The sequence below is a fragment of the Lepisma saccharinum genome, chromosome 30, assembly GCF_977018435.1.
Source record: "Lepisma saccharinum chromosome 30, izLepSacc3.1, whole genome shotgun sequence".
NCBI classification, from domain to species: Eukaryota; Metazoa; Arthropoda; class Insecta; order Zygentoma; family Lepismatidae; genus Lepisma; species Lepisma saccharinum.
This window is the reverse complement of record NC_139258.1, coordinates 22,179,805-22,194,807: the sequence shown is the minus strand read 5'-3', so window position 1 is coordinate 22,194,807 and position 15,003 is coordinate 22,179,805. Positions and strand designations below refer to the sequence as shown.

General features: G+C 36.2%; 1 protein-coding gene across 9 annotated transcripts in view; it reads left to right on the top strand.

The window, feature by feature from the left end:
• Positions 1-11,045, top strand: part of Nhe3 (Na[+]/H[+] hydrogen exchanger 3) — a 219,157-nt gene extending 208,112 nt beyond the window's left edge. For 6 of the 9 annotated variants that reach the window (XM_083115382.1, XM_083115380.1, XM_083115381.1 and 3 more), the window contains one exon: positions 10,085-11,045. In XM_083115382.1, the coding sequence (XP_082971508.1) occupies positions 10,085-10,180 (96 nt within the window). In that variant the 3' untranslated portion in view covers positions 10,181-11,045. Of the gene's footprint in view, positions 1-1,020; positions 1,073-10,084 lie in introns of all 9 variants that reach the window. The other 3 variants (XR_014441004.1, XM_083115376.1, XM_083115377.1) reach the window with 3 other exon arrangements.
• The last annotated feature ends 3,958 nt before the right edge of the window (positions 11,046-15,003 follow it).

The following is a 15,003-nucleotide window of genomic DNA, read 5'->3' as shown; positions in this document are numbered from 1 at the left end:
GACATGTGATTGAGATGTGTAGATAAATATATTAATTCTGTTGTACTAATCATGATATTCAAAATTTGAACAATCTGAAAAATTAAAAAGTTTTTGTGCATGCAAGTTGATACTTCCCCTCAAGTCCTGCGTTTCAAACCATTTTCTGATATGTTTTGGAACCATTTTCTGATATGTTTCGGAACCATTTTCCGATATGTTTCGGAACCATTTTCCGATATGTTTCGGAACCATTTTCCGATATGTTTCGGAACCATTTTCCGATATGTTTCGGAACCATTTTCCGATACGTTTCGGAACCATTTTCCGATATGTTTCGGAACCAGCCCGGAAATTAAAACATGGGTGGGAAAGGTGTTGGGGGGGGGGGGGTCATGCTAAAAACTGTAAACGAAACTCTTACAAAACAGTTGAACTGAAATATTCACTTGCAAATACAAAAACTTTTTTTTTTTTTTAACATTGCATTTTTTCAGATTACCAAAAATTGTTTTACGAATATTCAAGAAAATGTCTTCCAACCTCTGGAAATTACCTGGTTGAATCCAAAGAAAACCTCTTCATTATTCAAGAAAGTGTTTAAAACTTGAGCAATGTTCAGTCTGGAACCAGTCATGAAATGTGTGGCTCAACCTAAATGAACTTTTTTTATGTATAGTTTTATTGCTTTTACCTTTGACCTTATTCCCATTATAATGTTTTCCAATAGGAGTGCATTTTGATTGAAAATTACCAGCTTACTAGTGTAAATACCTTAACATATGTATATGTACACACTATATTAGTGTGCCTGCACAGCAAAATATCTTATATACATATATTAATTTTCTTTGATAGTAATTTCTTTGGCTTGTATTTTTCCTATGTACTTTTTTTAACAGATTTCAGTATGTATATAGCTAATCCTTGCTTGATGCTTTTTTTTTTTTTTTTTTTTTTTTTTTTTTTTTTTTTTTTTTTGAACAACCGCATGCTTTTTGTCTCCACTGGCTTGACTTTTGATGCCGTTTTATTTTCCAGATTAACTCAAACCCCTGTGGCAAAGGTCAACAAGCTGTTGGTACAGCAAAGAGTATGTTCCTTTCTATCATTTCAATGTTTTAACTCACTTTTAGCCTGCTTGCACCTCACTTGTTTTCAGATTTTCATACTAAATGTAAAAATAATGAAAGCTTAATTGACTCTTTATGTACTTTGTTTAAGAGCAAAGAAGTTATTCATTCATAGGCATCATTAGCATTGAATTATTCAGGGGGCCACTAACATTAACCCTAATGTTAACTCATGTTATTCATACAGGGTTTAATTAACCTGGTAGTGCTGAAAAAGTCAGGGAAATCATTTCACAAGTGAAGTACATGTTATTTTGTCCTTGCCATGATTGAAGGCTGGAAATACGGTTCACTCTTTCCACCAACTGATTTTTGGAAGAAGATATTTCTCATAAAAATGTGTTATGTTTTATTCACACTCATTTATTAGTAAATTTAAAACAATATACTGGTCCGGAAAGTTCTGGACCTATGTAGAAATCTGGAAAAGTTTGGACATTTTGCCAAAATAAGCTGGAACCCTGTTTTATTATTTGTACCATTATCATACATATATTAATATAATATAATGCAAGATATTGTCCTGTGCAGAAAATTAGTTTTATCCACTGTTAAAAATAGCACATTCTATCACACGTAGTAACATTTCTTGTTTGATGGTATGAACGTTTGTGATAGGTCACAGCTTGTAAGATGCTGAATTGTGGATAAAATGAAGGCATTTTTATGGATTATCAGGGAATGCCCCCCCCCCCCCCCCAATCACCTGCCAATCCGCTTCTGATGCCTGTCCATATATGTTTGAACAGTAGGACAATAGGTGGCCAAATTGATGTTGGTAAGTAGACTGTAACTTATCTTCTGGCACTGCAGTCCATCGCAAACAATGACTTGACTTTTGAAATTTCCCACCGTCCATTTCTTACCACTGGTAGCCTCTCCAATGGCGTAGTGGTAGCGTCGTTACCTTGTAATCAAGGGGTCACTGGTTTGATTCCCAGTGGAGGCACATAGTGGTTCGGATTTCACTTTAAACTGTAGGTCCAGTCCCGATTAGCCTCTGTGCATAAAGTTGACTTAAAACACCAACTCAATCAATCTTCCCGCTGTTTTCCTTCTCTGTGTCCTAATTCCACGAGCGTTCAGATCTTCTTGCACCGAACGACTCTGTCTTCACACTTATTCAATTTCATAGTTGTACATGTAAGTGTTAAATTTTATGTATTGCATCATCAGACACAGTCAGATTAAACTAAAATGCATAATTGGTGTTTTTGTTTTTCTATTTTCTGCAAAATCTTGATAATTCTTTATTTTCAGCTGCTTTTGTCTAAGAAACTTACAGGAGATACAAAATGTTACAGAACACTTAAGTGCATTATATCCTAGTTCCATTATATTGTAGAAGGTGAAACAACAGAATTACTAATCTAATCTGTTCATATGTGTCCAGTTCTTAAATTCTGCATAAACTAGAAAGATTGAACTTGGTGCTTAGATAAGTCTCCACATAACTGGTTTGTAGTTACATTCATGAATAAGTACTAGTGGTACTGTAACCAAAGCTCTATCTCTGTGGAGGAGTGGTTATCTTAATGTGCTATGAAGCTAGGGGTCCTAGGTTTGAACCCTGGTGAAGGCGTGGTTGTATCAGTTCATTATTCTTCTTCGTCATCACAATTAACCCTTAACCAGGCAACTAGTGTCTATCAGACACTGTTGCTTATATTTGTTGTCACATACTCCAAACGATAACTTCCTGCAAACATGATATTTTTTTGATTTTTTTGTTTCTCTCTTTCTTCTCATTTCACAAAATTTGACTTCCTTTGATAAAGAAGGGCAGGCATAAAAAAATATTTTCCATTTCACTTACGTAAACGGGCAAGCAGTGTCTGTCGGACACAGTGTACAAACAAAACTTTTAATATTACTTGAATATGTATTAACAAATATTTAATAATAAATAAAATAATTAATAAGACACCACATCAAAATATTATTAATGCTAAAATAGAAAAAAAGAAAAATACATGAGCAAATAAAACCATTTTCTCACAGTGCCTTTTGGCCTAATGTGTTTCATATACTATGCTGCAAAAAATGCAATTACGATGATGATGAATACAAGAATTATGGACATAACAATGATGATTAGGTTAAATATCATGCTACTCGCTTGCTTCCACAGCGATGAAACATAAAAATCTCGCATTAGAAGGGCAAGATTCACTTAATACAATGCAGTGTCCGACAGACACAGCTTGCCCAGATAAGGGTTAACGGAAGAGGTGGAAAGGAGACATAACCAAAATAGAACATAGACAAATCTCGCAAATTTAGGATGCTTCTTTTGCTATGCTTTATCAATACATAATAGGAATGCGATGTACTTACTATGTACTCAGTGGTATTGGTATAGAGATTCAAGTGGCTATAATTGTATCAGTGTAGTAACCTTTCCTGAGTATAGAATTGCCCAGAAACTTTTTCCTCCCAACTGATTTCTTTGATAAGGAGACATTTTTTTGGGGGGGGGGGTGATATTTCACATAAAAATGTTTTTCTGTTTTATTTTTGAGTTTAATTTTTAACAATGTTCAATAAACATGAACATGCGAATTTGAAGTTCTGAAACTTATTTACTAGTTTTTTTCACTCCTTCCAGAGAGTTCGGATGCATGGAAAAGTCGTGGATTTTTCTTAATAATAATAATAATAATAGAATGTGGGAAATTTGTAAAAGTATCGTTTTGTATTTTCAAGACATAATCTAACTCTTGGACATATGTTTTGAAACCCTGTGCAGAGTTTACGATTGTCCATTTGAGAGTTTTTTTTTGTTTTTTTTTTTTTGTGCAGGGTGAGCCAAAAGTCATGATTGGATATTTATATATTATTGTGAAAGTAAATACAGTAATCAATGCATAACTGAACAAGATACCTTAAAGAGTGGAATAGAACAAGAATAACTTTAATATTAATGACAATGCAGCTCTTGGTGGTCAAACTTCTGGCTGTGTTGACCATAATTCTTGGTGCAAAGCTGGATTCGCCGCCATGTGTGTCAGCTTACTTGCCTGTCTCAAAATTTTATGAATGATCATTACGAGGTTTATCCAAACAGAAACCGAACTTTTTGAAAATAAATGTATTCGCCCTGTACACAGCTTAATCGGAATTATCACCTTCAAACTAGTATCTTCCACTGCTAATACAGTGCTCCCAATGCTTCTTCCACTGTTGGAATGCATTCTGGGGAATATCCTGCAGTTTCCAGAGTGAATTTTCCTTAATATCTTCTATGCACTGGAAACTGCATCCTTTCAGGGTGGATTTTATTGCAAAACAGATATGTCTGTAGGTGCCAAATCACCTATTATGACATTCCACAGGAAGCTATTGTCCTCAAAGATCTTTTCTGATGCCAACACATGTTTCTTTTTGTTAATCTGTAAGCAACCGTGAAACAAATTTGGCAGCAACGCCGATGCATGTTGAGTTTTTCCATCAAAATCATATGACAAGATGTTTTTCTTATTCCCACTTCTGCTATTTCACAGACAGTCAACCGACAATTTTCCTGCTTCACAGCACACACTTGCTAAACATTCATGCCATCACATGATGTTGATAGCCGTCCAGGCTTTGCATTGTCTTCAATGGATGTTCTGCCTGCTTTCAACCACTCATAACATTGTGTCCAGCTCGTACAGTGTTTCCCATATGCTTCTTGCAACATTCTGAGCATCTCTGTAAATGTCTTGCGCAATTTGAAACAAGATTTGATGCACCCATGTTGCTCTTTGAGTATCTTCATTTTCTGTGTATCAGAAAATTGCCGCTGCCATGCAACACAGGATGAAAACTATAGTGGTTCCGCCCAAAGAATGGACTTGGAAATTCTATTTTTGTCTTTTCTGTCGAAAGTCAGGGAGGGTCACATGAACAGCTGAACCAATCGGCTTAATCCAGTTGCCGTGGTGAGGGGAAATTCTCGTGGTATTCTGCATTGCCCATTTTTTTTATTTCTTGTAGTTTTCAAAATAGGTGGCATCCTCAACAAGGTCAAGTAGGGCGAAGCCTAATGGTTGCCGCAGTGCAGCAAGTGAATGGGTCTCTGATTCCCTGTCTCTCCCTGAAATGCGAGCGAAGGGGACATGTTCACAGGAAGAGGTGTCGTGAACGACTGGAATGAGGCATGTACATGTAGCGATCAGTAGCAACACTGCTCCCCTCCCCCCTTGAACTGGAGGCAGAAAGTGTAGATTTCCTCAAGTCCATTCTTTGACTGGGCAGACTTTAAGCAATGTAGGCTGGTGCACTCAACGGCGTAGAACTTCTGAAGGATCCCTCTATGTGGTGCTAGTATGTTGACCAATGCAGATTGTTTCATTGGTGGGCAAATGCGAAAGTTAGGTTTCTTTCTGGACAAACCTCGTATGAGCACATGAGAAGTTCTCCTTTCAAATACTCAACTGATTTCATACGAATTCTGCTGACCTTTTCCAACCAAAGCTAGTTGCTGCATCTTGTTATGTCTGGACATCTGGGAGACCAGGTGAGAGATCCACACTGGAAACTTGCTGCTGGACCATTCTCGGATGTGGTTATAATCTTTAATATATTGTGATAAAGCCTCTGGCAGATTTTGTGCCAATTAATTAATGAAAAAGTCAGGTGCAACCATTATGTGGTGCTCTTTTTTTAAATAAATATGCCGGTACTACTGGTACTTAAAAATAATTTATTAATTAACTATGTTTGCAAGATTAGGATGCATGGAATACTTGTGAATATATATTAAAATTATAGTAGAAAAATAGTAAGAATGTAGTCGAAATTGATGCACATCATTTCTTTGTGACACTTTAGCGAACATTTTTCGAGGTGAAGAAATATTAACGCATTAGTTGTTATTGATTTGTGCATTATAGTTGAAATATTACACTTGAGAAAATTTACTAGTGTTGCAAAGTATGGACTTAATTTAATCTTCTGTGTCCGAGGATTCTGTGCCACTCTCATTGGTTTTGTGATCTGACACCCCGATTACCCGATGAAAGGTTACTAACCAATTTTTGGACTGAAAAAATAAGGTGCGACGATTATGTGGTGAAATACGGTAGCTTTAACTGCAGCATTTAAATGGACCTCTATCAGAAACCAGACAAATAAACACTCCTCTGAATTTACAACTTTTTATGTTAATAAAATACTATGAATAGTATCCAATCATGACTTTGTGGCCCACAGTGTACACCAATCATTAATTTTCTCTGCAGAAAAGGAAATCTGTGGTATCAAATCAGGCAATCTCGCTAACAAATTTCCCCGCGAAATCATCAATCGACATAAACTTCGAGTTGTGTCATGGAGGTCCAATGTGGCTTTGTTGAAATGGACATTCCTCTTTCATTGAGTTGGCTTGTGAATGGATAGAGTATATTCAAGTAATACCTTGGTATCTAATGAAGAGCCCTTCACCTACTGAACATACTGAATCTAATTGAACTGATACAGTGTTTTGTTTTTAATACAGTAAAATCTCCATATCCCGGAACCTCTATAAGAAGGAAACCTGTAACTACGGAAAAAAGTCCCCAGAACGGACCGATTTTATACCTGAAAATGACGTGCTTAAGGCGGAAACCTCCTTAACGCGGAAACGGAACACCATTTAAAGACCAACGAGATGATTTTATTTCAGTAAGACTGAAATTTCTTCCTTTATTTTTTTCGCTCACAAGAAAACAATGCAATACGCATACTGTAAGTGGAACACGCCTCTGTTGCCACTCTCTTATCGGTAACATTGTTGATATGAAAGAATGCGCTACAATACTCATCCGTTTCTTTCTTTCATCACCTTTCTTTGTCTATTTCTCCTCTGTTCTTTCGTCATCTTTCTATTTTTCTTGTTATATCTCTTTGTTTCTTTCTTCTTTTCTTCACTTTTATCTCAATCTTTCTTCACTTATCTTATTCCATCTTTCAATCTTTCTCTTTCCCTCTATGCACATCACGCTACGACGCCAGGGGTCCCGGGTTCGAAAAGATACATAAGTACGTACTGTACGTTCTTACAATACTGTAAAAAGTGTACCAACATGTTGTGTAGTTACATAATTGTAATCTCTGCTATGCTTATTGCGACTGTATCGCATTTTAATTCATGTACACACATGCATTAGTACTCTACATTATAAGTAATGCGAAATGTAAATCTGTCTTTCCATTATTTCCTGCAGCGCTCTATACTGTATTTAAAGTCAACCCTGTATAAGAAGGAAAACTGTTAAGACGGAAATGTGCTCGGAACCATCATGTTGCGGGATAGATGGGTTTTACTGTATTTATTTATGTAAAGGACATATCTTGCATCAATCTTAAGTTTGCATAATGTTGGTGTCCAAATTAATATATTTTACAATTTTTATAGCACACTTATTTTTAGTAATTGTATTTAATTTTTAGTTTTTGTCCTAAACATGTAAACGATTATTCCTTTCTCAGTGATTATGTTCAGTGTGCCTTTGTTGCTGGTGACCAGCTTTGTTAGTTTTAGCTTCCTGTGGAATACAGCATTTTTTTTTACTACTGAATTGTATGGCGTTTTAAAGGTTCTAGATTTTATCTCTGCCTCTAATCTTCATGGATTTCTGGTGTATTATTGTTAGCGTCGGGTGTTGCAACTCTAATCCCTTGCTTCATTTCATCCTGGGACAACCTCCATGGCAGAGTAATTAGCACATCATGCTATGACACCAGATTTCTGGGTTCGAATCCCACCCTGGGCATGGATGTTCGCGAGTGTCCATTCATCAATTTCATCATATCACCACTTTGCAAATTAGCCAAAAGTGGCACAAAAAGCGAAGTAAAATAGAGCAAATCAATCAATCAATTATTTATTCCATCATGTGGCCCATTGTGTTTATCATGTGGTGTATCGTGAAGTGTGAAACACATTCTACTATACAATTTGTTGATTTTATACACTTTCAGCGTGTACTTATGCTCCTCATAACCTGTCCCACTGTTGTTCATGATTCTACTGTCTTCCATGGTGTGTGTGATTTTTTTTACACCCGACAGGTGTTGGTCACTGCATTAAGATGTTTTGTACTTTGCCATGCTTTTATCAATCAATCAATTCCTTTCTCAATTATAGATACAGAATATAAATTATTTCTTCTCTGTGTATAGGATCATATTTCATCTTTTGGAGTTCCTATTAATGAATTTGCCAGTATTAATGCTGGATGGCTTCACAAGTAAATGATTGTATTTTAACTCTCATGCTTTTTTTTAAAGCAAATGTTAATTGATGTTTTAGAGAGAGCACTGTTATTACATTTTTTTAAAAATCATAATGCAGGTGAAACTTTAATGTTACTGGTCCTGAGTTCGATCCTCTATTGGAACTGCAAAATGTCATGAGAACAGTTGAGCTACTTGAAAGTATTGTAGTTGCAACAGACTTGGGTCTAGAAAGCCAGATATGAACAGCAATGGATTGAATACTGTGGACACATTGTCCTGCAGAAAGCCAGTTGGAAAGCAAGGTTTAGTCAGTGTGTTACAAAATTGTTACAGGGGAAATAATACTGAAATAATAGTTTGCAATACTCCCTCCAATATGCATAACAATTGTGACTACTGTATTCATAAAATACTACTTTTTCCAAATTTTATTAAAAACATTAAATGTACATAGCAGAAAATTTTATTTTTGGCTCAGTTCTTTACAGAATGTGTGACAGATGTGCAGATCAAACTTCACAGGTGGACATTCATAGTCATGATTTCAATAAGACTGAGTGGTAGCGTCGTCGCCTTGCAACCGGCTTCGATACCCGGTGGAATCACATAGTGGTTCAGATCCCACTATAAACTGTAGGTCCAGTCCCGATTAGCCTTATTGTGCATAAAGTGGTCTTACAAACACCAACTCAATCAATCAATCAATCAATTCAATAAGACCACACAAGCACATCACTATCAACAAATTATTGACTGACTAACTATTAAAATATCTGTAAGAAGTTGAAATTTGTTACAACGATGGAAGCTTACATTACACCAAACCTGCCGCTCTATACGTGTTCATTGTTTCAATGAAATGGAATTTTATTATATGCGACTAATGAAGCAATTTTCAGAAGGGGCGATAATTTAAATTCATTAATTATTTTGACTTAATTATAAAGAGGACTGAAACCATTGTTGCCAAATTTCTTTGCTATTTTCCGAATGCTCTACCAGGTTATTGAAATTTTCGGAGGAGGGGTGACTCTTCTATTTCCAGGTGGCATTTTCCTCCCAGGCCACCCCTGAATTCATCACTGATTATATTCGTCAAAAAATATCGCAGAATATTTTGCAAAATGCGAGATAAGTATCAGCAGTCATCGGTAAATAAAATCCACCTGATACTTTCTGATACCTATATATTTGTATGAATATACTAGGGATGAGATCGATTAATCGGTACTCTATCGGTATCAGCAGATATCGGTGTATCGGTAAAATTACAGATTATTTTACCGATCTGATATATCAGTAAATATCTGATAAATTAGTGCAAAATTCTGCCATTTTGTTGTAATTGTTATGGATAATCTCCATGCTCTAATTTCTAAAAAAGTAAATTTCTAATTATTCAACTTCTCTTGCACTGCAGTCACATTGAAACAATTTATTAAGGAGGTCAATGAACCTTTCAGGTTCTTCAAGGACCACTTCTAATTTTATATCAGATCGGTAAATTTAATGTCTGTACTTTATCGGTATCGGCCAAAATTTCATATCGGCCCATCCCTAGAATATACATTGGTATCAGCTCAGTTCTTCTTACAAAGTTACTCTGGAAGTTCCTAGGTTTGCCACCAGGAGTGCTGCCATTGCCGAGTATGTAATAGTAGGTTATAGATACATGTAATGACTAAATTCAATTATTCATATGCATAATTGTTGTCGAGATGTGTCTATTTTCAGTAGCATTAATCTTCTCTTGATTTTCATTACAGAGTGATTCTTTACATGATGGTGATTTGGGACTCGGTGCCGGAATGGGTGTGCAGACGAGAGTGAGGCTAAAGGGAGCTGCGGGCGATGATCTGTAAAAGGAATGGGAAAAAAAAATATATAAGTTACTCTTATCCCAAGAGAAATACGTGAGGTATTTATTTCACTTTGTCCCAGAAGCGTGTCGTCTTCATACAAAGAGGCTGTGATATCACTTGAGCACCAAAGGCGCTGGAAAAACGTGCATAAACATTTTAGTCACGTTATGTAATGGCACATTTTTCAGATAAAGGTCAAATCATCATTCACGCAGAGTGGAAACTTAGTGATGAAGAATCTTGACAGTGCGGTTGTACTGATCTTGGTGAAATCATTTTGATTTCTTCACACGAGGACTGTTATTTACAAAAAAAGAAAAAAAGACACTGTGTTTTACGACAGAGTGAACTTGTTAACATGGACTCGTTATGGTGGTTGTTTGTCAAATATATAATTGTACATAATTGATCTGTGTGATCATTGAGACTACTTTTTCGTTTCATGTAATTCAATGTCGTTTAATTTTTTAATTATATATGAAATCAAGAAAGGTATTATTTTTTAGGCTAAAACTTTTTATGTACTCAAGGTTTTTTTAAGTATACACTAAGTTTTAATTTTTTTTTTGGTCTTGAAAAATTGGGTAAATATTAAGTTTTAGTCGAATAAAAAATTGCATTTCTGAATTAAAATTCGTATGTTAGATTTTTACACGAGTTGCAAATGATTTGTGAAAGAAAGAAACAAAACTTTTAATTTAATCACTGAAAAAATGCCAACTCACATAAGCATAATGCCATATAAAGGAATGTGGCTCTTGTATACTTTCAATACCTGCCATTTTAATGTAAGTAAGGTTTCAATTTTGGTGGATGTTCCGATTGCATTGTACACTCCTGTTCTGTTAAAATTGTGTCACTTTTTCTGAACGGGAGTGTACAATGTAGGTTGTCACTTGAATGTAGGCTAAGAAATACCATGTTAAAATAGCATAATTAATATATATGAGAAAGTAAATATTGAATTGTAAAATTCCCATCAGCAATCATAGAATTCATCGATAAAGAGGTTCCATGCATAAAAATAAGTTGATATGACAATGTTTTCTTAATTTGAAATTTCAGTTGCCTGTTGAAACATTTATATGAGATACTGTGGCTCCCTGGTTTGTCAGTGTCACAAGCTCTGATTAAACCATTTTGGGGACATTGGCAAGGTTCCTGGTTCAAATCTTGATATCTTTTCAGTTATAAACGTTTCTGTGTGCTAACAAGATTTTGCAAGCTTGGTTTTCCACCTTATGTTGGATGTTGTAGTGTAATGTTAATTTGCACTCATTGAATTTGATGTTTGCTTCAGACCATGTATAATATTTTGCAGAATAATGCCATTTTTGCACTTCATGCACCGTGGGGAGTGATTGTTTGTATCTGTAAACAGTGTCAGGGCTCCCTCCCATCGACCTTGGAATTCTGGATAAGTCAGGAAATTTTGAAAAATACATCCAAAAACATGTTAAAATGAGAGGAAAATAACTGTTTTTTATTATATATACAAAGGGTGTTCAATAAGTTTTGCACAGATGGTTATAATATTTTTATTAGTTGCAATATGATGATGAAATTTTAGGGGAACATACTTTGATCCTTTGGCTAGAAGACCATGTCACTCAATGTAGCCTCCATCTGCTGTGATGCATCTCGTCCAACGTTCTTTCCATGCCTTGAATGCACTTTGGGAAAATTCACGTGGCTGACTTTTACACCATTGTTTCACACAAGAAATGAGGTCCTTGTCACTGTCGAACATTTTTCCCCACAGGTGGGCCTTCAGACGACCAAACAGGAAGAAATCGAGAGGAGCCAAGTCTGGACTATAGGGAGGCTGAGGGACGACTTCCCATCCCAATTTCATGATTTTTTGCTGTGTCATCATGGCTGTGTGAGGCTTGGCATTGTCATGATGGAGTTACGACGTGCTCTCCAGACCAAGAGACCGGAGCTGCAGGGTAAGGTCATCAAACTCCATCATGACAATGCCATGCCTCACACAGCCATGATGACACAGCAAAAGATCATGAAAATGGGATGGGAAGTCGCCCCTCAGCCTCCCTATAGTCCGGACTTGGCTCCTTCGGATTTCTTCCTGTTTGGTCACCTGAAGGCCCACCTGCGGGGAAAAACATTCGGTGACAAGGACCCCATGGTGTAAAAGTAAGCCACCTGAATTTTACCAAAGTGCATTCAAGGCATGGAAAGAACATTGGACGAGATGCGTCACAGCAGATGGAGGCTACATTGAGTGACATGGTCTTCTAGCCAAAGGATCAAAGTATGTTCACCTAAAATTTCATCATCATATTGCAACTAATAAAAATATTATAACCATCTGTGCAAAACTTATTGAACACCCTTTGTATATTTGCCATGATTTGAGAATGAGAATTTCAGGAGGCCATATTTAACCTTTTGCTTATTGGTGACATGAATATGCATCAAGTCGAAATTTGGCTAAGTTTTTTAAATAAATATATTGAGAGCATTGTAATTCCACTAGCAAAGGAAAATGTTGACTTATGTTAGAATAAAAATAGTAAGAATATTCTCCAACTTTACAGCAATGAACATACAAGATTAAAAAGAAATAATAATTCTTCAAATTTGCATGAGGAAACAAAAACTTGCATTCTTTGTTCTTTCGGTCTATTAAAGAGAAAATTGTAAATAACCCATGATGTAATGGCCAGGGCCTACATACAGACTGCCACGGCCTCACCCGCACATCCCTCAGCAGATGTGGGAGATCATCAAACCAGTTACAGGGTGACGTGTGGTCAGCACGATGAATTCCCAGTCATTGTAAGTTTCCATGACTGGGTTACGCTACTCGTCTGTAGCTTCGCAATTTCCTCATGTTGGTGGGTGGCCACTGGTCCCATAAGCTCAGGAGAAAAGTTATGCTTCCCCCAGGAGACTAGTACCTGCGCACGTCCTGTAGTCAGCACCTTAAACTGCATGGCCACGGTGCGGAAAAAAAGAAAGAATGGTACATACTCTAATAACCTGAGCAGTTTTGGATACAAGCACTGGTGCGTCAATGGTAAGGAAGGAGTGGTTGCCGTAAGCAAAAGGTTAAGTTGGTGCAATGCTGAGTTCTTCTCCAGTGAGGAAAACCTAAGAAATGCAGTTGAAACTCTTTTCCTGTTCTTATAATGGTTAGGTGTTTTTATTTCTATTCTCAAGTGCTTCCGTACTAGTTAGAGGTGTGGAGAACAGAATTTTTTTGGTCAGGACGGGAATTTTTCAGGACGGGAATTTTTTTGAAAAAAATTGGAACTTCCTGACACACTGGAAATATTGAATTCTACATGTCATTTTCACCTTAAGTGATTGTTTTTGCATTTCTGGAATAAAAACTTAGCAATTTAACTTAACAGGCACTTACAATGCAGAAAACAATGAGAATTAACCACTTTTTAAAATGACAATTTTGAATTTCCTGACTGTTTGGGATCCCGAAAAGATTGGGATGGAAATTTTTTTTTCCCAATACCAGTACAGACTTTTCGGGATTCCACACACCCCTAATACTAATCTAATGATGAGGGATTAACTGGTGTGAAATTTTCGACAATACTGGTAAAGTACCATTGAACAATTTACCAGTACCGATAATCAATTTTCTACTGATTCAACATAAAATATCAAATGTTACTTGAACAACATGAATGTTTCATAAACCTGCCAGAAGGTCAGATTTATCATCGTGCAGCTCTCGCCAATGTTCTGTTGTCTGTGGGTCATTGTTACCAAACATGGCAACTGCCGGGAAATTGACCTGTGAGTGAAAACATCATGAAAAAATCACGGAATTTTGAAACTGCATAAATAAAATCTGGAAAAAACAGGGAAATTAAAGTTTTTTGTACTCAGGATTTAGAAATAAAAGTAACTCTCACTTATTCTCAAACCAACCTTTTGATGGGAGATATTCTACACAGAAATGTTTTTGCAGTTAATTTTTGTTCATTTATTCTAAAGTTTGTCTTGAATAGGAAGTGCAATTAAAATTTTGTTACTAGCATGTTAAACCACCTCAGAATGGTCTGGACGTTTTTTTTAAAATTACCTGGAAGACCTGGAAAGTCATTTTTATCTCTGAAATGAGTGGGAACCTGATTCTGTATATCTGGACTACAGAATGAGTCAAAAATGAGGTTACATAGGAAAACAAATACAGGCATATGAACATGCATAGGGTTGATACGTGATTATTACAGTTACGATACGTGTTCAATCTGCTTGAATGTATGTTTCCATTCAACAGTCCCAATTGCGTAAGACATATGCTGCTGTGGTACGGATAATTTTGGAGATGCTGCCTATGATCCTTTCTTTGAGCTGATCCAGGTTCTTAGTTTTCTTAGCATACACAATGGCCTTTACATGTATCCACAAGTAAAAATCCAGGTGTGTGAGGTCTGGTGAACGTGGTGGCCATTCACAATGTAACCTGACTTTTGCCTCAACCTGTACAGCATCTACATTTGCGTTCACAATGCAACAAACACCTGATAAGGGAGAGAAGTATTACATTTGTATTATATCTACATGCATAATTTCTTTCAGACTGTGTAACACCTTCAGTACACATTGACACATGAATTTTAATAAAACAAAATGAATGCACAGCTGCACCTTGTGCAGCATATTAAATGCCATAACTATTTGAATTTTACAATAGTGTGCAATGTAAAAGAAACTTGGAGAATTATAATGTTGTAAATTGGATGGTGATCGTCATATGCCATACGGCATCAGTTTGTATGGAACGCTGACGTATGTATATATATTTGTTTGTATTTGTAGATTCTCTGTAAGAA